General features: G+C 51.8%; 3 protein-coding genes across 4 annotated transcripts; all 3 read right to left on the bottom strand.

Moving 5' to 3' along the window:
- Nucleotides 1-4,278: 4,278 nt before the first annotated feature.
- On the bottom strand, nucleotides 4,279-6,904 carry HOXD9 (homeobox D9). 2 transcript variants are annotated; one of them, XM_055287831.2, is made up of 3 exons: nucleotides 6,656-6,904; nucleotides 5,619-6,559; nucleotides 4,279-5,270 (listed from the first exon to the last, which is right to left on the bottom strand). In XM_055287831.2, exons 2-3 carry the CDS (start codon nucleotides 6,382-6,384, stop codon nucleotides 5,029-5,031), a joined length of 1,008 nt encoding a protein of 335 aa, XP_055143806.1. In that variant the 5' UTR covers nucleotides 6,385-6,559; nucleotides 6,656-6,904; the 3' UTR covers nucleotides 4,279-5,028. The 2 variants fall into 2 exon arrangements, with proteins under 2 accessions (XP_055143806.1, XP_055143807.1); XM_055287832.2 differs by having other exon boundaries at nucleotides 5,619-6,556.
- Nucleotides 6,905-9,254: 2,350 nt separating this feature from the next.
- On the bottom strand, nucleotides 9,255-12,377 carry HOXD10 (homeobox D10). Its single transcript, XM_055287829.1, has 2 exons — nucleotides 11,577-12,377; nucleotides 9,255-10,226 (listed from the first exon to the last, which is right to left on the bottom strand). Exons 1-2 carry the CDS (start codon nucleotides 12,319-12,321, stop codon nucleotides 9,949-9,951), a joined length of 1,023 nt encoding a protein of 340 aa, XP_055143804.1. The 5' UTR covers nucleotides 12,322-12,377; the 3' UTR covers nucleotides 9,255-9,948.
- Nucleotides 12,133-21,861, bottom strand: HOXD11 (homeobox D11). The gene is made up of 3 exons (XM_055287830.2): nucleotides 21,005-21,861; nucleotides 19,770-20,221; nucleotides 12,133-12,229 (listed from the first exon to the last, which is right to left on the bottom strand). Exons 1-2 carry the CDS (start codon nucleotides 21,783-21,785, stop codon nucleotides 19,986-19,988), a joined length of 1,017 nt encoding a protein of 338 aa, XP_055143805.1. The 5' UTR covers nucleotides 21,786-21,861; the 3' UTR covers nucleotides 12,133-12,229; nucleotides 19,770-19,985.
- Nucleotides 21,862-21,975: the final 114 nt, after the last annotated feature.

Raw genomic sequence — 21,975 nt, 5'->3', positions numbered from 1 at the left:
AGCCTGGCCGAGGCTCTCAGGTTCATTGATATTTAATGGAAATCATGCCCATGAATATAGTTTCCATCATTTCACCCTTGATAGACGTCAGCACTGGGCGCAGGGGGAGGCTGAAGAATGCAGGAGGGGGCATTAGGCTTGCTGAGAGTAAATAGAAGAGCGGACAGAAACGTTCTGAGGCGGGAAAAAGGGCTCGCGCTGGGGAGGGTGACATTTCCTCGGGCAGGACGCGGCTCCCGGGTCTCGGCCCCGGCGCGCAGCGAACCAGGGCCGGCTGCGGTTCCCGGAGGAGCGCGGGGGGCAGACGACCGCGAGTTCCCCCCAGGAGCCTCCCGGCCGGCGTTCAGATCGCGCCGGTTCCAGGCAGCTGCAGGCGGCCCATCTTCTGCTGACGATCCTAGTTCCCCCGCCAAGCCTGTGAAATTACTGCCGAGAGAGCGCGCAGGCCTCAAAGTTACGAATTTTTCCCAAAGCAGAGAAAGAGAAGGCTCAGCCTAGTTTGTGAGCAGAGATGAAGAAAAGTTGCCCTAGTCATGTGGCCCAGTCGAGTGTGAATCGACAAAATATTCCTGATATTAGCAGCTCTCTCCAAAGCTGTCTGGCTTTACCCTACCAACCGCCTCCCCACACACTTCCTTTCCCTCTCTGCTCTCGTTTCAATGTCCAATAAATGCAATGGTTCTCTGTTGTGTGTGTGTTTTCCCCTCTCCTGCTCGGCCTTTTTCGTGGGCTCTTTGGGTGACTGAGCCCCGTTTCCTTCGGGATAGGTACAATGTTGTGAGGGCGCCAGGCCCACAGCTTTGGAAACAGACCTTCAAGGCGCCCCTGCTCAAGCTAAACGCACCACGCCGGCTTTCCACACCAAATGCAAATTTCCGAAAACCCCAGACGGCCTCAGAGATGCCGCAGGCTGGCGAGCGATTTCAGCTACCCCTAGTTCCTTGTGGGTTGGCCCAGCCTGCGAGCGCGATCCTGACTTGTGTCTGGGTGGACTGAAATATCATTTTTACAAATGGAGAAAATGAGATCGAGATGGACAGACATAGCAAGGTGATAATGTCTGACTCAATTATTTCTACTGGGAATGACTGAAAGGTAAAGGAATCGTTAATGAATCTGGAGATGATAAAGGCATGCTTTATTTAATTTTTAAATTAGTAAGGAGTGCAGACTTGAGGTGGTGGAGAGCAAGGTTTTTTTGTTGCTGTTGTGTTTGTTTTTGTGAGGCTTTTTTCTGCTGGTTATTGCCAAGTATAATGACTTTCTTTAAATCCGAAGGCGAACGAATTGATTCTGACAGTTAAGGATTTGTCCTTCAATCTTGCAAATGCCCAATTAAAAGATTATTATTGTCAATAAAGCCTTGGAGCTACCTTTGTAATTGTGCCCCTTTTTTTCAGTTTGGTGTGTGTATGTGTGTGTGTGTGTGTGTGCGTGTTTGAACTCTGGATAAATGAGTGGATTTTGGAATGGAATGGGGGAAAAAAATGAAAGAGCCCGGATCTCAACAATACCAGTCATCTTGTAGAACTGTGTGATTCCTCGGGGGAATAAAAGAAAAATGAACACTAGAAAATTCATTTATAGACATTCAGGCCAAATTTAGAAAATGTTACAACACAACATTTCCTCTTGGGACAAAACAGTTTTTAACATTTATTTAAGCATTCAGTTTATAATATGAGTATAAAAAGAGCGCGATTAACTTAGTAAGCAAAGATCTATGCTTTTTACAGTTTTCTGTTTTGATATAATACATTAATTTATCATAATGTTTTATAGTTTCAGCTGTGCCACAGTCCAAATTTTCTGAAGCCCTGATCGAACCAAAATTTTATGCCCAGCAAACACAGAAATTAATAGTACACCTTGTTTATTTTTGGCTAAAATTATCCTAATTTGGGATTAAAAATAAGATTGTAAATATTTTTAATCAAAACCTTTCTCCGCCGCAATTCCAGCTTTACGAGATCAGAAAGTGGAGCAACAGCGCTCTCTAGTGGCCAAATGCCACCTCCAGTCCACTGAATTTAATTTTTATTCATTTCAAACCAATTCTAATCTCGTTCTTTAGTTTGGGGCTTGGACTGCTGACACTAATAATGCTTCATTCCTGTGACTGTCAACAAGTCAAGAGCAGCAAGCAGGAGCTCCTGCATGCCTAGGATATTCTAATCAGTGCTCCCAACAGCTTCCAGTAGTGTCTTTTCCAAAAGCTTCCAGCCCTTCTTTTGCCAGACACCAAAAGTCCCCATGCTGTAACCGTCCAGCTGTGCCTTTTAAAACAATTATAGGACAGGCTAGATTTAACAAAACCTACAACTTTCTAAATATCAACTGCCAAGAGGCTTTTTCTTTTCCAGAGGAACCAGACACTCTGGCAACCAAGAAATTACAGAAATCAAGTATTGTTATGTTTTTGTTTTTCTCTTACAGCTGTTGCTTTTGGGATTAAATCATGAATATTTGCTATTTTAACACTGTAACTTTAATGCTTTGGGCCCACTTAGGTGGGCGATTTTGGGGGAAATCGAAGCCAAATCAAAAGCTTTTTGCTGGATCTCTGAGTGGCTGTCTGGAAAGTCCCTTTGCGCTTCTGTTCGTTTGAATTTCTATGGACAATGAATGGGATTTAAAAAATATATATCAAGAGTCATTGAACTAAGCATTCCACTAGAATTTTTTTAAAAGCAATGACTATTCAATTGGCTTAAGTGTTTCCTGTTAGGTTAATCTTTTTACTCATCTTCAAAACTGCTTTCCTCCAGTTTAGGTGTAACAATTGTACTTTTTAATAAGTGAATAGACATAAATTCCAACAATATTTTGCTTCAAAGTTTGGAGTGGAGGGCCAGAAATTCTTGTGAATAGGCATCTAACTTCATCTTTTCCCGCGAACCATACTTCTGGGGGACTCTCACCTGGGTAAATGACCTAAGATCACTAACCATCCAATCCCCAGATAACAGGCCAATTTTTTTCTTTGTTTGTTTCTAAAGAACCAGCTAAACCGTGGTCATAGTCAAAATATTATAAAATGCCATCGCCTTAGGCTACTTCCAATACCCAGTTCATTTCAAAAATCAGAAATTCATTCATCTCTTCCTTCCTACCTCTTTCATGTTTACTTCCTAGGTGCTCACACCTCACCCGGGGGCTCCTATGCCCCTGCCTTCTTGGTCCAACGCAGTCTTGTTTATATTTTATTGTCTAGATTTTAAGACCCAGTTTTGTCTGCATTTTTACTTTCCTCCCACAAACACAAACATCAAAATGAGATGGTTTCAAAGCAAAGCGCCGGGCCTGTCGTAAACTCATTACCTCCAGACGTCTGGCCGGCTAGATGGCTTTATGACACCTTGGCTCTTCCTGTTTTCAAAGAGCCCTAGGTAGCGAGCTGGCCACAGTGGCAGGCGTACGCAGCACCTTCTGACGGATCTGGGCCTTCCTTGGCTTTCCCTCCCAGTCCCCCTCTGCTTTTTCTTCGAGTCCCCTCTTTCTTTGGGATCCCGCACGATCTCTGCCACCGCCCCCACCTTCCACCCAGCTCTGGCCACCTGGCAGTGCCGCCTCTTTGGCCTGCAAAGGCTGTGCTCACCCAAACCCTCACTTACAATGACCTTCATTTTAGCCCCTGAATGCAGCCCTCAGAGGGCCAAGCTGGGGGCTAAACATACACAGAAGCTGGGTGGGGGAAGGGGACGGTGAAATGGAGGTGGCTGGAGAGGAGAGCCTTGACCATTTTGATCGCTAAGGTCACTTTGGGGCTTTGGTGGGGAGGGGCAGAAGCTCACAGCCTGACCAGCTGGGACCTCCCGGAGCCAGCCAGCCCCGCCGAGCTGGGACAGTTGCTCCAGAGTGCAGAGTTGGCCTTTCACTTGTTTGGAGAGGGGTTTGGCATCTGGGGCTCCAGGAGTCCAGGGAAGGTTAGGGTGCTGTGTACCCAAGCCCCAGCCTGAAAGTGCTTGGCTTCTGGGGCCTACTGGGTCCTCTGGGCGCTGCTGCAAGGCTAACACTGGGCCCAAGCACAGAGTTCGTGGAGGACCTTGAACCAGGCTTGGGGAGGCACCAATGTCCCCCCACAGGATCTGTGCTGTTGCATCTGCCTACACAAAGGGATGTGAAGCAGAGAAGGCAGAGACACATCAGAGAGATCTGTCAGGTGGAAGGGCCCTGAGTTTTTAACAATGTCTCCCTCCCAGGGGTAGAGGAGAAATATCCTGAGTGTGATATTTTGCAGAGAGGCAGAGAAAGCAGGCACAACGTTTAGGGTCAGCGTCTGGGTTCCATTTGATCAGGTCAGCATTTATTAGTAGGAAGCAGTAACATTTACAACTGGTCCTCGGGCAGGAACCGGGAGGGCCACCACCCGCGGCCGCCCACGCGAGCCCAGCTTTCGGGGGAGATAGCAGCGTCCAATGCACTGAGGACAAACCCCAACCCGACCGAGGCCCTTGGGCTCCTCTCTCTAGGCCTCACGGAGATCTCCGCCGAGGTCCCGCGTGCTCCCTGAGGAAAGGGGGCTTTCGCAACTGGTGGGCAACCCGGCCGGGCTTCAGCGTGGGCTAGCAGCCGGGGTGTCCGCACTGTTGTCGCTCTGCCTTCATTCTTGGAATTGGGGCGCACTTGGCCCCTGTTTGGGCAGTGCTGGGGGTGAAAGGACTAAACTACAGCACTTTTCAGAAACATGGGGGACATTTACACAAGAGAGGGCTCCCCAAGCCAGCGTGCACTCACAAAATATAGCATTTCTTAAGGAACCAATGGAGCAGGAAAGGGAGGGAGTGGGATAGGGCGAAACCCCAAAGCCACTTGGTTTTTCCAACACATAAACGAGCAAATACAGGGTCCCCCAAATACCTCACAGAGACCAACCACACAGTCACTTCTATCTAAAAAGGAAAAAAAAAAAAAAAGTCCAAGTCGCTGGAGAGTTTCTGGAAATCAAGCACCAAGCACCCACAAAGGAAAACAGCAACAACAACAAAAACCGCTGCCCTTGAGCGCTCCCGCCAGCACCGCGCCGGGTCAGTCTCCTTTGGGGCATTTCTCCTTGCTCATCTTTTTCATTTTCATCCTACGGTTCTGAAACCAGATTTTGACCTGTCTCTCTGTTAGGTTGAGAATCCTGGCCACCTCGTAGCGCCGGTCCCGGGTGAGGTACATGTTGAAGAGGAATTCTTTTTCCAGCTCAAGTGTCTGGTATTTGGTGTAGGGACAGCGCTTTTTCCGGGTGGAGCGAGCGTGGATCCAGTTCGCTGCGGGGTTGTCTACAAAGAGGGAGGTTTGGAGACGGGGAGAGAGGGGCGGAGGGGAGGCAGGGAGAAACGACAGGGTGGGGAAGAGAGGTCGTTAAATTAATTTCACCAAGGATGTTCGCTTTTCACAACTTGGGGGAAATTATCATAAAAAGCCTTAATGCCCACGCTCTGTTTACCGTACAAACCGAGCGCCCAGGGTAGGTGGTTATGGGAAGCTCTTTTTATGGATGCATGTTGCTCGCCTAGGCTTGGGTAGGCGTCTAGACGTTTTTATAGGTTAGTAAAACTATCAGTTTTGCACATTCGAGCCTTACAGGTTTCAGCAATAAATCAGGGGGCAATTTCTTTTGCACTTACTTGGGTCAAGTTGCTGCTGCTGCGGCTGCGAATGCTGCTTCTCCTCCTCCTTCAGCGGACAGCCCGGGCTCGGGTGGTCGCTGCAAGCTGAGGGCTCCGACGAGCCGCCCGTCCCAGTCGCGGCCCCGATCCCTGCCCCAGGCCCGGTTCCCCCCGTCGCCGCTGCCGCCTTGTCCCGCAGGAACGAGTTGCACGAGAACTCGGGGCCGCTGCTCCCCTGGGACTCCCGGGCCGCGGAGCACTCAGTCCGTTTGGAGGAGGAGGATAAGGAAGTGGAGGAGGAGGTGGTGGAGGCGGCCGTGGCGGGGGCCGGGGCCGCTCGGGTTTCAGGCTTAATCCCGTAGTGGCGCCCGTTGGCTGGGCCGCTGGAACCGGGGCCCGGACCGCCGCCTCCACCACCACCGCCCGCACCGCCCGGGAAGCCGGGCAGCGGCTCCATCCAGGAGCGCACGTAGCGGCTGGGCTCGGAGGCAGAGGCGGCCAGGGGCGGCGGGGGAACGTACGGGTGGTAGAGGCCGCTCATCGCCGCCGCTGCCGGGGGCTGGGCGGGCACCGCGGACCACGAGGCAGAGAACACGGCCGATTTGGGGGCAAAACTACACGAGGCGAACTCGGCGGCGGTGGCGGCCGGGCTATCAGCCACACCTGCAGGCCGGCCCTGCGCGCCTGGCCCCGGCGGCCCGAAGCGCGCCGCGAACACCTCGTCGCCCTCATGGCCTATAAGCGAGTCCACGTAGTAGTTGCTGAGGGTGCCACTGGAAGACATTTTGAGGCGTCCCGCGCTCCCACCCAAGGTTACACTGTCGGCCGCCGAGCCGCTCCCCGCCGGCGCCCGAGCCGCCGACTAGTTCGCAGGCTGCAGCCTCCACCATTGGTCGCGCGGCCCACGTGATCATATTTACCAATACCGGGAGTAAATCAGTCCGCTAAACTGGGGGCTGCTGTGATTAAAAAAAAAAAAATCATCAACATAAGCGCCGCAATTAGAGCCCGCAGGCCCAGGTACATGTGCCCGGCTCGGCCCGGCCCGGCCTGACCTGGCCCGCCCAGCGGCTGCCGGGACCACAGACGCGACCGCATCCAGAGGAGGCGCTGGGGACTATTTGTTCGCTTCTTCTTGCAGTCCTCGCTCCCGCAGTCGGGCCCCGTCGCTGACTCTCCAGCTTTCGAGCCGCGGGCGGCGCGTCCGGGGCACACGGAGCGGCCGGGGGCGCGCCAGGCCGGTGTTGCCCGAGGCAGGCGGGCCCTCGGGGCGGCCCCTGGCGCCCGAGGGGAGCTGTTCTCCCCTCGCCTCTCTCGCTACCTACACCCACCCCTCCCCACACATCCCCACACACACGCTTGCTCACAGCTTGTCGTGTTGTTTAAAACAGGTGGAAGACCTCTCTAATGATATTATGCCTTTCAATAAAAATTTTATGAGGTGTATTTGATTATAGATTAATGTGTCCCTAATAAAACGGACGGATGGAGCAGCTCGGAGGGCTCCCTCCCCCTGCCACAGTCACACACGCCCGCGCGGCCACACACACCCCGACGTGAGGCTGGGCACACGCCGCGGCCCGAGGGTCGAGCCGAGGCGGCCGGGCGCGGCTGCGGAGGACACAGAGGGGCTTCTGCCTGCCCTCGGGAGGGCGGGCGGCCGGGCGAGTTGGCGCAGCACGGACAGTGGCGGCCAGCGTGCTTCGTCTTCTCCGATGATGCTGGAAAGGCCCTGGAAGAGAACACGCCACATGGCAGAACCCAAATCCTAGAGCAGCTTGCTCCTGCCCGCCGCCCCAGCCCTGCCTCAGTGAGCTTCCCCGGCAGGGCCGCTTCGCGCGGTTCGCACTTAAAGGCCTCGGAGGAGACTCCCAAAATGTCTAAAAAATTCGGCAGAATGGCTAGGTCCTTGGGCCACTCCCTTCTGATTTTTTTCCCCCCTACGGAGGTGAGGTTGAGCAGCCTTGAATCTGAGGGAAATGCCCATTGTCACTCCCAAATCCATGGTATAAAGCCTTGGAAGCCCGGCTGCGAGCCGAGACAAAAGCGGCCGGGGCGCCGGCGGCGGAGGGCATATTCCTCGCTCTACAAGTTGCCCAGCTCACCCTTGGAGGGCTCCCGGCCCACCTCCAGCCCCGAAAAGGAAGCGGGTAAATGGATACTTATGGCCTGATTGATTACCTTTGCCAATAGCTTTCTGATTTTGTTCTAGAGGGGATGCCTTTGCCTTGTAGCTCAGGCTTTCCTGGGATACATGGCCCGCTATCAACAACTAATGGTGCTCCCCACATGATCGGAGAAACGGCTAAATAAAAATTACCCTCCTGCTGCCCAACCGGTGTTAAGTCTGGGGCAAACCTATTCAACGTTTTCAATCTAGCATGGATTCCAAGCCCTCTCCCCCACCCCCAGCAAATGGCCCCCTAAAAGAGTTCTGTCTTGGAATGTTCCTGATTTTGGGGCGGAAGTTTAAAACTCCGAATGCCAGTGTCTCAGAGACTCCCTAGATGAGGACTTAGAGCACCTAAATGGATCGTTCTTAGGGAAACATTTAAAAGGAAGAAATGGAAAGGATGTGTTTTGTGAAACTGCTGGAAGCTATTTGAAACTGCAGGCAGGACCTGGGGTAACGAATTTTCTGTTAGCTTTCCCCTGCAAGGCCTCTTCTCCCTTTTCCCCTCAGGACTAGATAAGTCTGGGCTCTCTAGTGGGGATCCTGTAGAAGCCGGTGGAAGCTGGTGGGAGTCTCCTGGGCCATGGCGGCGAATGGAACATTAAACTTCATGGGAAGTCATGTTCATTTGCAAAATTTTCAGTCACCTTTTCTGCATTTTCTTGCATCCCAGATGCAGCAGTTCCCGCCTGCATTTTGTAATTAAATAGAGGAAAGACTGACTGGGGAAAATCTTTTCATTTCTTCCTTTAAAAAAATTTCACGTGGGCCACTAAAAGGTAATGACTGAACATAAAACCCATCCACAAGGAGATCAAGGCAAAGTGGGATGGGAAAACTCACCCATCCTCGGCTTCTCTGGGGTCTGGCTGTCTTGCGCTTGGGATGGGGGTAGGGCTGAGGGAAAGGGGGCAGAATTGGATCCCCTGCAGTGCTACACTGCTGCTTGTCCTTGCTCCTGTAATGGAGGCCGCCAACTTCCAGGTGGGCAAGACTAGCTTCAACCTAGCCCCTGATGACTGCTCGCCAGCCAGAAATCACCAAGACGCCACTGAAAGCATTAAAAACAACACAACCAAAACCAAAGAGGAGAAAACACGCAAATGGGAGGCTTTGAGGAGAAAGTGGCTTGGGGTATAGATTTACTTACCAGGTTCAGGCCAGAGGAAAGCTCACATCCATTGAGAGTGCAATTATGTTACTATCACTGGGGACTGGGAAAGGAAAGAGGAGACTCCCCTTCCTCCCAATTATGAAAACTTCACTCTCAGGCTAGCTTATCATTCCTCTCCCCCAACCACTGCCAAAATCCAACACCCTAGGCCTCCTCCAGCTTTTGTCCCCCATCTCCCTTCCCCTACTAGTCTATTACTCCCCTGCCCAAATGCCCCAAACAGGGAAGGTAACCAGAAGATAATCTCACCATAGGCTTTCATTTCCACTATAACATATTTCCATTTCAGAAAGCAGAGGGAGCGAACTCATTTCCAGAGTTTATTGCATTATACATGCGACCAGAACATGCACAGAAAGGACAGGTTGCTGTTGTACTTCTACCAAACCACAGATGCACCACAAGGGAAAGGCTACAAGGCATAAATCGTCAATATCCCATCTCACCAAGGACAATTGCTAAATTCATTTGTGAAAAGATACATTGTAATGTGCTTTTTAAGTCCCCCTCCCTCCAAGCTTGTGGGTTTTCTTAATCTTTTTTTTTTTTTAATATATATGCCATTTTAAAAGTACTGGATGTATTCAAAATGCCATGAGTTCATGGACAAACCACACACATAGACCTTTTGTGTTAGGAAAGACATGAAAAAGTCACATTGCTGGATGGATGGATGGATGCTCTACAGTTCCAATAAGTTAAGACCCAAATGAAAATGCGCAATAATAGTTACCCTGCATTACGATGAAAAAATAATAAATTACACGTGCTAAGTTTATATATATATGTATATATATATATATATATACTCATAGGGATTACAGATCACTTGCAGCACGAACATAATGACCCCAAAGTCACATTCTAGCAGGAAAACCAAATACAACAAAACAAAAAACAAAGAGCGGTGAAGGTTTTGTTTCCGCTTTCCCAGTCCTCCAGCACTGGGCCCTGGAACGCGGTGCCCCCTCTCCAATCCTGGCCTCTGACCGGCCTCGGACCTAAGAAAACGTGAGGTTGGCGGTCAGTTCTCGGATCCGGTTCTCTCGGCTCATCTTCTTGAGTTTCATTCGGCGGTTTTGAAACCAAATCTTGACCTGCCTGTCGGTGAGGTTAACGCTCTTACTGATCTCTAGGCGGCGCTCGCGGGTGAGGTACATATTGAACAAGAACTCTTTTTCTAATTCCAGCGTTTGGTGCTTAGTGTAAGGGCACCTCTTCTTTCTGCCACTCTTTGCAGTGAGCCAATTGCTGGTTGGTGTATCAGACTTGATTTCCTCTAACAAAATTAAAGGGAGAAGAAGAAAAAAAATCAAGAGGGTTTTTTTTTTTTTTTGGTTTTTGGTTTTCGGTTTTCTTTTTTTCTTCAGACTGTTCAAATGTACCCTTGGCCATGACCCTGCTGGCAGCCAGGGCGCTTTGGAAAATGCTAGTATTAAACATTACTCACATGAAGTGGGCCCTGGAAGGGAATCTTACATTGATGCCACATTACTTAAATGACATGATGGCAGGACAGTCTGCATTTGGGTTCTCTCTCTCTCTTTCAACTTTCTCACTTGTACAAAACATTAGTACAATAGTAAACTTTCCAGATCTCCCCAGCAACATTCTAAGGGTTCAGCTCCTAACAGGGACGGAGGGGAATAAGTCACAACCCGGACAAGCCTACCAACCCCACTGCTGCCTCAGGTCCCCAAATCTGCCGCTTTTTCCCCACCTCTCCTAGGCAGTCAGGGAGCGCAACAGCCAGGTTTATAGGTGCCCATTCTCTTTCAAAAGATAAATGGGGAAGCGAGACACCTTCCCCACCTTGCCTGGGTATTGTTGCATTCCCCAGAATTTCCTTAATTTTCATGTCTTCTTGCCCCCACACAAAAGCATTCCCCCAGAAAGGGAGCCCCCTACTGTGGCCCACCTCTAAGCACTGGGGGAGAGGAACAGGGCTCCTTCTCAAAAAGCCAGATCCCTGGCTCTTTGCCTTAGCCCAGCCCTAAGGCTGGCCTTGCAGGATGGGCAATGCGGGTTCCACTCTCCCCCTCCGCCTTTGCCCTCTTTGCCGACGGATTGCAAAGCCTGCAGCACTTTTCCTAAACAAAGCCAAGGTTACCTAGCCCAGCAAAGGCAGTAAGCCCTGTTTCCCAACTCAAGCACCAATCAGCCCTGCCATCTCTTTCCCCTCACCACCCCCAAGCTCGCAGGATGCGGGGTGCATACACTTGAACACGAACACGGTGCCCTGGGTCACCTTAACATGATCATTGGGCTCAAGGCAAAACTGGAACTGCAAATCTGAGCAGGAGAAAGGAGGCTCTGGGGTCGTGTTTACGAGCCGCAAGTCTCCTTTGCGCTCTTTTGTTGTGTTCAGGTCTAGCTCAGGAAAAATAAAACCGGCAAGCTTTTCCTCTGCCCGGGCGCCATCAGCGTGGGGCCAGGACTGGCGGGGAGGGCCAGGGCAGCAGGGGAGAAGCGGGGACTATCTCAGGGCTGAGATCACCCCTCTAAAAGCCAGGCGGAGCACCACCTGCCAAGTCGGGCGCCAGCTCGGCGCTGGGCACCCCGGCACGCCCTCTCTGCCGGGTTCCCGGGCTGCGCGCCCCGCTGGGGTGGCAACTCTGCTCATACCGACCTTTGCTTTCCTTCTCCTGCACTTCGGGACTGGACACGGAGACCTCAGCCAGGCAGCTCCTCTCTTCGGGAAGGCCGCCTTTGGCCTCGGGGCTCTCCACCTGGGAGACTTTGGTGGGCTCCTGGCCGCTCACCGGCTCGTTCATCTTCTTTTCCATCTGCAGCTGGGCAGCGGAGAGCTGCGGCTTGGCCGCGCCACGAGGGTTGAGCTGGAGCATGACAGTGGAGCTGCCTTCGGGACTGTTATTGTACTCTTGGGTTTTCCCAGTGGCGTAGGTCTGACTCAGTCTAAAATATCCAGGGACGGGAACCTCAGGGTTCTCAACGGGACAAGACTCAGGGACCAGCCTCTGGTACGAAGGGACCTCGGCCGAAATGAGTTTGTTGCGCTTATCAGAATACATGCAGCAATTGGATTCTTCCTTAATGTTGGTGGTGAAGGAGCAAGTGGGGACTTGCTGTGTAACAGGTTGCTCTATTCGACAAGATCTGTTCGGATCTGTCCAACTGTCTACTTGAGGTATATAAGGATGCACATTCATACCCATATTTTGGTGGTTCACTTCTCTTTTGGCCAGAGACGGGAGCAGTCCACAGGTTTGCATTCCATAGGTCCCCATGTCTGCGCTAGGTGGTGGCATGTACATGCTGGCGCTGCTGGAATAAAAACTGTCACTCCTGCAGGCACTGATCAAGGAATCTACTAAAAAAGTATTAGCAGCAGGAGAGCTGTTGGGAAAGGACATTTTGGGGAAGAATATGAAGAAGAGAGATTGTGTCCTTTGTAGGCTGACATCTCTAGGAAAACATTCCCCGTGTAATTGTGGATGCCTCTGCCGACCACATGACAACCAAGCCAATGAGAATTGAAAATGGCCTTGAGCCGCAGCCTCCTCTCAGGTCACGTGCTCCAGAGCCTGGCCGGCTGGCCGCGTAAGCACGGACAACAGCGACATCTACTACGCGCCTGCGATAGTGCGCGCTGGAGACAACCGGCCCAGCGCTCTCCGCCGCCCTCCTGTCCGCCTCTCCAGGGCTCGCTCGGCCAGCCCGCCCCACTCGCGTCCCCCGCTTCGGCCCCTGGGCTCAACCGGCGGAAGGAAAGGCTCAGCTCTGGGGGCCTCCAAGTGGACACGCACGGAAGGGGAGGGAAGCCAGAGTGCCCTGGCGCCAGCGCACAGAAGCATCCCCCTCACACACACCCAGGCAGAACGCGCTTAAGAGGGCCGGGTCCAGGACAAGCGGGTGGGGGCGCAGGCTGGTTAATTTAGTCCCGGGCAGCCCAGCGGGAAGGTGAGTCGGATTCCGCGGGCCCTGAGACATTCCACCCCAGGGGTCCAAAGGAAAGATCCCTTGGGGCTAAGAAGCGGCCAAGGTGTCTCTCGGAGGGCGGAGGCAAAAAGGGCCGCGAGGGCCGGGAGGCCAAGCAGCTGGCCGGGCCCGGATTCCCATGGATGGGTCGGTCCCGGCGTTGTCCTCCCCCTCGGTCCTCCTGCCTGGCTCCGGGTTCCTATGCACCCCGGCGGGCTACACGAGCCTTCGGCTCTCAGAGAAACCACACCCTGACCTCTGCGGAGCCGGACGTCTGGGAGCTTTCAGCCAGAGACAATTCTTTGCCAGCAGTTCACTATCCGCGAAAGCGTCCCTCGGGCTCCCTGCAGGAGAACTAAACCGAGGCTTCTCTCCCCACACCCTGATAATGGAGGGCAGAAAGGAAGGAAGAAAGGAAAAAATAATTTAAGAAAAGGGGAAACTCTGACCCTCAGAATCCAGAAGTTTTAGAAAACTGACTGGGCCAAGAAGGACAGAGAGAAATGCAAAGGTGTCATTTTGGTTCTTCTGCAAAGAAAAATGTTTTCCTTTTATGGATTTTGTAAAAGCATTGGTTTCTGACAAGCGCAAGGTACAAAAGGTTGTGGAATTTATTAATACATATTAAGAAGAATCAGGGCGATCAATAAAATTCTCATCTACATTCTTGGGCTACTTGGTAATTTTCTTGCTTCTGAAGGTTTTTAAAGAGTTATGCTCGCTGTTGCCACACACGGGAAGATACTTTATTAACAAATCAATCGAGACTTTGTGAAGGATAAGATTAATAGTTAAATTTAGCATAATGGCGTTCACTTTATGAATTATTGAAAATTATGCTATTGATTTTTTTCCCTTCGCTGCTAACCAAGAAGGTCAATTTTTGTTTTAATACAAACTGTCAACTATTAAAAGCTATACTTTTGTCAGAAGTTGAGTTTTACAGTTTTGGACAATTCCTAAAATTATTTGACAAGGCTTTGCTTGGGTAAGGGAGGGGAAGGAGGTGAGAATCTTAGTTCTCTATTTCTTTTGGTGAGCGAAACTTCTATAAAGAGGATATGGTCTGGGGTTGTGGTCCGGCTCATTAAAGAACCACCACTACCACCATGGAAACTCAGAGTTTTATGAGAAACTTCAACAACTTCCTCCCTCTCTTGTTGCAGGCGGGTGAGCCGCCCTGCGGAAGCCCGGGCCTCGGGGCAGCAGCGGGGAGCTTTAACCTTGATTTCCAAAGACTTGCCCTGAGTGAGGGGCCAGCCAGGGCTTGGAGCCGTCCTTCGGCCTGCCAGGTTCCCTTCCTGCCAGCCAAGAAACTAAAGCGGCCCCAGAAACTCTGACCATGAACCAGTTCTCATTCCGGGAGGGCATCTGTGTTCTCTTTTCCCCATACTCGCTGGGGCATGGGCTGGCCTTGGATTTCAGGCCCAGAGACTGAACTTGTGGGTAAATTGGGTTTCCACCTCAGCAGAACATTTCTTTGGGGCCTGATTTTCATTAAATCGCCTCAGCATTCTGGGGGACCTAGTAGCCCGCCCGCTCCTTTACAAAAACCCTTCCCAGCAAACCCTTTGTCCCGCTTCCCAAAAAGGAATCTCCCCTGGCCTGGCGGAAACAAGCGTTGAACATTATTTTCGGCCTTGGGACCGTTTCGCCTGTTCCCTCTCAGTGCTCTCGACCAAACAATAACCTCTTTTAAAAAACTCCGCGGTGGCAATGAGACAGACCTTTTAAACCTTTACGCAGCTGTTCAAATACAACATCATTGTCAGGTTAAAAGCCTGGCGCCTCCAACTGCTTTGGCTGCGGCATACCAGCATAGCCTGAGGTTTAAACATTACCTTTCCACAGGGGTGGCTGTTTTCGAACTGTGGGGTGGGGGGGTTGAGGATGGCAGGAGAAACAAAACAAAACAAAACATAACTTTTGACTCTAGGTTGCTAAGGTACTGTTCAAAGCTAACAGCCACTGACCAGCGCCCTGAAATTTGCTTTCTCACATAGTAGAGATCTTGTTTCGAGCCAGGGCTAAGCGTGCCCAAGGCTGGATAAAGTGCCCGCTGCACTCGCTTGCCGCAGGCGCCCTGAAACTAGCTTGGCGCTCCAGCAGTATCGAGTGTCGCCCTTTTGCCTCTCGGCCAGGAGAGCTGCTGGGAACTTGTTTGCCCAATTTTCCCTACCCTAAGCAAGGCAAGACTGTTTAATCTAATCGGGAATTTTATGCCCATCAAATGCCCTTTCATAATCTTTATTTATACATGAAGAAAACATACAGGCTTAAAAACAAAAACAAGCAATTCCTTGCGGGCGGGTAGGTCTGCAGTGGGCCAGAATAAGCAGGATGTGTCTTCAGAATTTGGGGACCTTTCCATTTCAGCTTTCAGTGGCTTTGAGCTCAAAGTCACTCCCATATTGGTTAGAGTTAAATAGGTTTTTACTCACAGACAAAAATGTGCATATCAGACATAATTTTGAATCTGTTCTCACAAAATTCTATTTTTTATCTTTAAAATTTCTGCCTTCAGACCCGCTCCTTGAGACAAGAGACTGTCAATATTTTATCATTAAAAAATCGAGCAAGATAGAAATAATACAAAAGAATGATCTGAGCCTCAAAGGATGGAAAGTGTGCCTGAGACTCTAAGGCTGAGATGAGACAAATGGAATAAAAAGGCAGTGCTCTACAGGGCAGCCTTTATTTTGCTTCCAAGTATTTAATGTAGCTGATGTTTTCGATCATCTTTAGATCAGTTGGAGCAGTTACCATTAATAATAAATCAATATTGCACCATAAAGGAGATGAATACCCATATTTGTACCAAGACGCCCTTCTCCCTGCCACAGTTCTTTCCAGGGAAAAATTAAAAGAATAGCTTGAGCAAGAAATTAGCATTTGTAATCAAAAAGTGGCTTGCATCTGCACTCTTGTCTCCTGGAAGAAAAGTTGAAGCCCTGGGCCTGAGTGGACCTGTGGGCTCTTAGGGTCATCCCGGATTAGGGTGCTGAGCCACCTCTGGGCTGTGTCACTCTTTGGGACAGAGCGGATGGAGTCAATTAAAAGCTGTCTTCCCAGGGCGCTCCTCCGGGTTGCACTGTGCACCTCCAAGCCAAGGTGAAAGAAGGGGGCAAATGGGGAGTCTACCACCAATGCAATAAGGGGTCTATCGAGACGTGCAACAAGGGCCAGCGGCCGGACAGCCTCTTTCTGCAGACACAAAAGACTCCTACTTCGCGCATTTCCCTTCCACTTCAGAGTCTGAGACCCTGGCGCCTCAGGATCCAAGGCCACTCTCCGCAAGCCCCACACATTCTGAAAGATGGGGGTGGGGAGAGGTCTTCAGCCCCCAGAGGTTCTGGTCTGATCCCGAGCCCTTGTCAGGCCCATCTTGGGCGCAGGGAGGAAAGGAACTGCAGACCGCTGAGAAGCGGTGTTTCGCAGGCGGCTGCCAGCCAAGTCCAAGGGGCCCCCGAACAGCCAGATGTGCAGCCGCTAGGGCCGCCTTGAGAGGAACACAACGACATTTAGGGAGGGCAGCTCTCACTCCACATAGACCGAGGACCCCGTTCAGCGTCGGGAAAGGTAGCCTCACTATAACCAAGCTGGACCGGCGGTTAGACTAGTGGAGCCAAGGTTGCCCGCGGGGAACACCCACGCCACTCGTTAGAGCCTCGCCTGGGGGCTCACTGGAGCCCCGGCCTCCCCACCAAAGCTGAGGCCAGCTCCGGGAGATGGGCAAGCGGCAGGCCCCAGGGCCTTTGGTCCAGGGCTTGGAGGGCTAACAAGGCCGGCGCTAATTCTGGGGGTTGCAGGCTCTTCACAATGAACTTCGGGGAGGGAAAGGGGGTAGTCATCCTCCCTTAGAGAGACCAATGTCCGGGAGCCCTGTCTTCTCTCTTGTGGACTCCGAACGGGGACACAAGTCCTCCCCAAGGTCAGGGGCTTTGCTGGAGGAAGGAGGGCACGCAACGAATGCACTGCTTCTGAGAGCCAAAATTCAACTCTGCTCAAGACCGGCGTGCAACTTGGAAGGGTGGCCAGTGTTCTGTCAAACGCAAAGCCCGTTTGCTTCAAATACATTCCCCGTTCCACAACGCCTTGAAGTATAAACGTTTCCCCCTGAGTGCCTGCTGCCTCCCGTGTCCGCATCAGCCCAGCCCGGCCTGGGCACACCAACTCACAGTCCTGCCGGCGCCACCCGGTCGCCACTGGTAGCCGCGCACTCCAGGCACGGCCGCGGGCTCCCTAACCCAGAACGATTCTCCCAGTCCCCCATGCGTTATTTTTTTCTGAGAGACATTTGGCTAAGTTGCCCTCGCCCTGATCTGTTATAAACAAAAGCCTTTTAATCATCCCAGGCGGTCTGAGAGGGGGTAAAACCGATGAAGTTTTTTGTTTTTTTTTTTTTTTTGCTGGGGGAGGGGATGTAAGTGGGGGGTGTCCAACCCTAGACAAGGCTCTCCACACTGAAACCAAGAAAATTGATTTTCCCTAATTTAATTAACTAGCAGTGGCTATGGTGTATTTCAAAACGCATACATTTATCTTTTAAAACTCTCTCCTCCACACCATCAAGTTATACCAATGTATTCTTTTGCAACAGCTTTATCTTTAAAGAGACAAAGGTTAGGCTATCTGTTTCGTGAATCTAGTTGCTCCGTTTTCTGTCTCTATACAACTTCTCACACCTCATGGCTGCTTAGAACAAATAAACTAGCAAACACCTTAGCTGCCGCCTGTTTCTAAGGGGTTGAGGTCGCCTATTAGAATCTAGTATTGGACAGATAAGGTACCGCGGCCTCTTGGTCAAACGCGGCTTCTGGAACGTGAGCGCGCCCTCGTGTGGATCTCCAGGCCCCTGCAAACGGAAAATGGTATCTCGGGTTCGGCTTGCTTTGGGTGGTGGGCACACAAGCTTGCTAGTTTAGATGCAGTTTTAAAAAGCAGATGGAAACAGAAAGAAAAAAAAAAACAGTTTTAAGCTCATGGAACGATCATACTGTTAGGGCACTGACATTTTAACCGATGTCTAGAATACCAAACAAAGGAATCCCCTTCTTAACGAAATTTTTCGATTGTAGGCTTTGTTTCCATTGCATCTTTCACCAAAGGATGCTTTTAAAAGCAATCTAACTATATTTCCTTTTGTTTCTTATTATAGAAAGTGCAATAATTTATTTCACGGGGTGGCAAATTGCTTTCAAATTTAATGAAGGTGCAAGGCTGCACAGAACTTCCTCTTTCAAATGCTTGATTTTAAAACTGTAGTTCTTCATTAAAGCAAAGGGGACCACTATTTAAGACCCCCCTCCAGAATTATCAGCCTTTCCTAGCTGTAGTGAAAGCAGCTAGCAGGCATTTTAATCTAATCAGTATTTTTAAAAAGAAGTTGACTGCTATTGCATTACACAAACGTTTGCAGGGAAATTAAGGTTATTGATCCTGAAATTAGGAATTTTCTTAGATTTATGGTGAGCTCCTGGTATGATTTTGTGTGGTCATAAATGTGTGTGTGGCTCTGGCTATGTGTGAGCATATATGTGTGAGAGTGGGTGGCAGCTGAAAATCAAGAAGAACCTTAAGGCGCCTAATTATTCAGAAAGGTTAAAGGTGATGACCTTGACATTTCGGAAGTTCAAAGGCATACATTTATGCACTTATTTTTTCCTTCCCAAATAAAGCTTAGCAATTTTTTAAATTGCATTTTGAAATGCATGACTCCTTGGAAGATGCATGGATTACTGTGCATTTATAGATTTATATTTTGTCTTTGGGCTTAGGAGAGGTTAAGAGTCATAAGATTCACTTCATTCTTTTCAGAGAGAGAGCTTTTCTCACTTCTCCAGTTTATTGCACATTGCGGAAATCTCTTTTGGGCCCACCAGAAGGTGTATAATATAACCTAATTAAGCTGTTTAGAACTTTGGCTTTTATGGTGTTGTCTAGACAGTTCAAGGTTTTGTAAACAGCCTGGCCTGGCCCTGCAACATAAAGTGCAGTACAGCCCTCACCACATTCTTTAACTTGAAGCGATATAAATGCCGTGAGAGGGTCTGCAGCTCCTGGCCCTATTTCAGTGGGGGCGGGGAGGGTTTACCTTCCCTGCTCCAGGTCCACTTATGATACCAGCAAGCCCTCTCCACCTACTGATGACTTCCTTTTCGAAAACTTCTCCCTTCAATGGAAGGTTCTAATTTTGGTTTCTTCTTTTAAGGGACTGCGGCTCCTTGTTAGCTTGGAAGAGATCATTTGGATTTTCTAACCAGTTTTTAAAAATGGTTGCTGTCTTTTCAGAAATCCCAAGTTCACTAGACTAGGGGTAGGGGTGGAAGTTTGCTTCTTAGGTTCCTGCTGCCCCAGCCTTACTGCCTGGAGAAGGCAGCGCCAGCATTGCTTGGTCACATCGTCAATTCAGAAATTCATCACTAACATGATTTTTAAAACCAGTGTAACCTAGAGGTGGTGGGAAGGAATGACTACTATTTTAGTGGGACTAAAAAGTATTTCATTCGATATTCAGTTGCATGGGTTCTGGCCACTAAAATATCCTAATGAGGCACTAAACCTCAGAGGAGAATTCATACAGTGTATAGAAGCTGTAACCTCCATTTTACTAGAAACCATTTATTCGCACAAAAAAAGACAGTGACTCATGCCTTGATATGACAGACTAAAGGTACATTTCCCAAAGTTTAAATAATCTGCATTCACCGAAGAGGAAGGAAGGGATCTCTTAAAACTCAGAGCAAAACACCAGCGCCTTCTAGCACCCCCAACTCGGCCCAACTTCCTACAGACCCCGCCGCGTCCCCACGAGGACTCCGAGAGGGGGAGGGGGAACGACAGCACATTGGCGGTAAAATTGTAAAGGGACGTTTGCATTTACCATTTTCCCCTTATTAGGATCCTCTCGGCCAAGTCCCGGCCTCGTCCGCAGGCTGCAGTGGTCGCTGGGAGGTCCCGAGTTGACCGTGGGAAGGAATCGTGAAGTTCCACAGAGAGGAGACGTCATTAAACCCAAGGACATTGGGCCTGCGGAGAGCAGGCTGGTGGGAAGGAGGGTGGATGAGTGGGGCTGGGGAGGGGGCGCTTCCTGGAGCTCTCAAAATAAGGGGTTTCCAGTGAAATACTGCAGACGGTCTCTGTTCAGTTTCTTTTCTTTCATCCTGCGATTCTGGAACCAGATTTTGACTTGCCGGTCAGTGAGGTTGAGCATCCGAGAGAGTTGAAGTCTTTTCTCTTTGTTTATGTACACGTTAAAGAAAAACTCGCGTTCCAGTTCGCGGATCTGGTACTTGGTATAGGGACAGCGCTTTTTCCGGGACCGCTGGGGGGCCACTGCAAGGCAAAGAGACCAAGGGGTGAGAGAGGCCGCTGCCTGACAGCCCCCACCCGCCCGCCCGGGCCACTGAGCGAGGGCCAGGCCCTGGCCCCGTTGGGGACGTTCTCTGCCGCGGCTGAAAGGCCCTGCCTGCGTCGTGGGGGATGATATATGGGCGGGCACAGGAGAGAGTGCGGGCGTGGACATGTGTTCACGCCCGGACACACACACACACACACACACACACACACACGCACACACACACACACACGCACACACACACGGAGCCTGGCACGGAGGTGGGGAAGCAGGGGCAAGGCAGGCTCTAAACTGGAACCTGAGGGAAGAGAGACAAGAGCGGGCCCGCCGGGGCATCTGCTTGACTCCAGCGGCGCGCGTCAGCTAGCGGCTTGGATAAAGTCCAGTGCAAGGATCAAACTCCCCCCACTTCCCCACCCCCCGCCTCTCTCCCTTAAAAGCAGGAGGCTCCGGTGTATGCACTCACACTGGCTTGAAACCTCCCTCCCTCCCTCCATGGTATCTAGCACCCCCCTGCCCAAAACTGGGAAAAGGCTCTCTACAGCGATTAATGTCCTCCTCGAAGTCTACCTTAAGCCCACCTAAATTGGTTTCCTACCATAAACACGCTTTACAACGGCCCGGGAAATCTTATAGGATGTATAAACCTCTTCGAATGCTTATAAAGTAGCACATAAAAAGGCTCAAGCAGAGGGAGGCCCCCGCCGCCCCCCTCCCCCGCGGCCCCTGGGCCCACCGCTCGCCCAGCACCCGGTGCCTACCTGCGCCGCCGCTCTTCTCGGTCCCCGCCTCCCCCGGGGGGCCCTCGCCGTCGCCACCGCTGCCTTCCGCTGCCCCCTTGGGCTCCGAGCCAGGGGTCGCCTTGGCGCAGGGACTGCCCCCGCCGCCACCAGCCCCGGTCTTGGGGTCGCCCTTGTCGGCTGCGCCCTCGGGCTGTGGGGGCGCGGGCGGCGGCGGGGGCTGCGGCCCGGCGAACGGGGGCCCGGGCGCCGCCTCGTAGAACTGGTCGAAGCCCTGTGGCAAGATGCCATTGCGGCCCACCGCGCTGTAGAAGTTGGAGGCGGCGCCCGCGGGGCCGTGCGGCGGCCCCGGCGCAGCGCACACGGGCTCAGGCGCCTTGAAGAGCACGTCCGGCCGGCGGCCCGCGGGCGGGAGCAGCTCGCGTTGCATGGCCGCCTCCTCGGCCGCCGCGGCCGCCGCAGCTGCCGCCGCCGCCGCCGCGTAGTAGGGAGCGTAGCCCCCCGCGCCGCCGCTGCCCCCGCCGGGGCCGCCCCCGCTGCTGCCGCCCCCCGCGCTGCCGCCGCCGCTGCCGCCACGGTACGGCCACTTGGCGCGCTCCAGGCCGTAGTCGCGGAAGGCCACCTCCCGCACGGGCTGGACGTGCGGCGCCAGGTTGGAAGAGTAGGGGAAAGTCATCTGGCAGGACGACGGTTGGGAAAGGAACGACGGCTTGCTAGCGAAGTCAGACGGGGCCACATAGTAGGCGCAGCCCGGCAGGTACATGCTGGCTGCGCTCGGGCCGCACTCGTCAAAGTCGTTCATGGCTCTGCGGCGTGCGCGCCAGCGAGCCCCCGGCCGCTCCCCGCGCAGCCAACCTGAGCCATCGATTGCACAAGAGGCTTGGGCCAGGATCAACTAAGCAAAAATCCCCACCGGGCGCTGACGTGCAATTCATCTTGATTGATTCTGGTGGTAATTATGTCACGTGACGCCATGAAGAGAAATGTCCTTA

Source organism: Symphalangus syndactylus, chromosome 8 (assembly GCF_028878055.3).
Source record: "Symphalangus syndactylus isolate Jambi chromosome 8, NHGRI_mSymSyn1-v2.1_pri, whole genome shotgun sequence".
In the NCBI taxonomy this organism is placed as follows: Eukaryota; Metazoa; Chordata; class Mammalia; order Primates; family Hylobatidae; genus Symphalangus; species Symphalangus syndactylus.
Note: the sequence above shows the minus strand (reverse complement) of the source record. Positions and strands in the feature narration are given on the sequence as shown.

Excerpts from the sequence above, each read along its gene's own strand:
- HOXD9 (XM_055287831.2), bottom strand. The coding sequence starts at position 6,384 with ATGTCTTCCAGTGGCACCCTCAGCAACTACTACGTGGACTCGCTTATA. Across the intron at positions 5,271-5,618 it reads GCAGCAGCAACTTGACCCAA|ACAACCCCGCAGCGAACTGG; the intron begins GTAAGTGCAAAA and ends CCCTCTTTGTAG.
- HOXD11 (XM_055287830.2), bottom strand. The coding sequence starts at position 21,785 with ATGAACGACTTTGACGAGTGCGGCCCGAGCGCAGCCAGCATGTACCTG. Across the intron at positions 20,222-21,004 it reads CGAGAAGAGCGGCGGCGCAG|TGGCCCCCCAGCGGTCCCGG; the intron begins GTAGGCACCGGG and ends TTTGCCTTGCAG.
- HOXD10 (XM_055287829.1), bottom strand. The coding sequence starts at position 12,321 with ATGTCCTTTCCCAACAGCTCTCCTGCTGCTAATACTTTTTTAGTAGAT. Across the intron at positions 10,227-11,576 it reads GCAGGAGAAGGAAAGCAAAG|AGGAAATCAAGTCTGATACA; the intron begins GTCGGTATGAGC and ends TAATTTTGTTAG.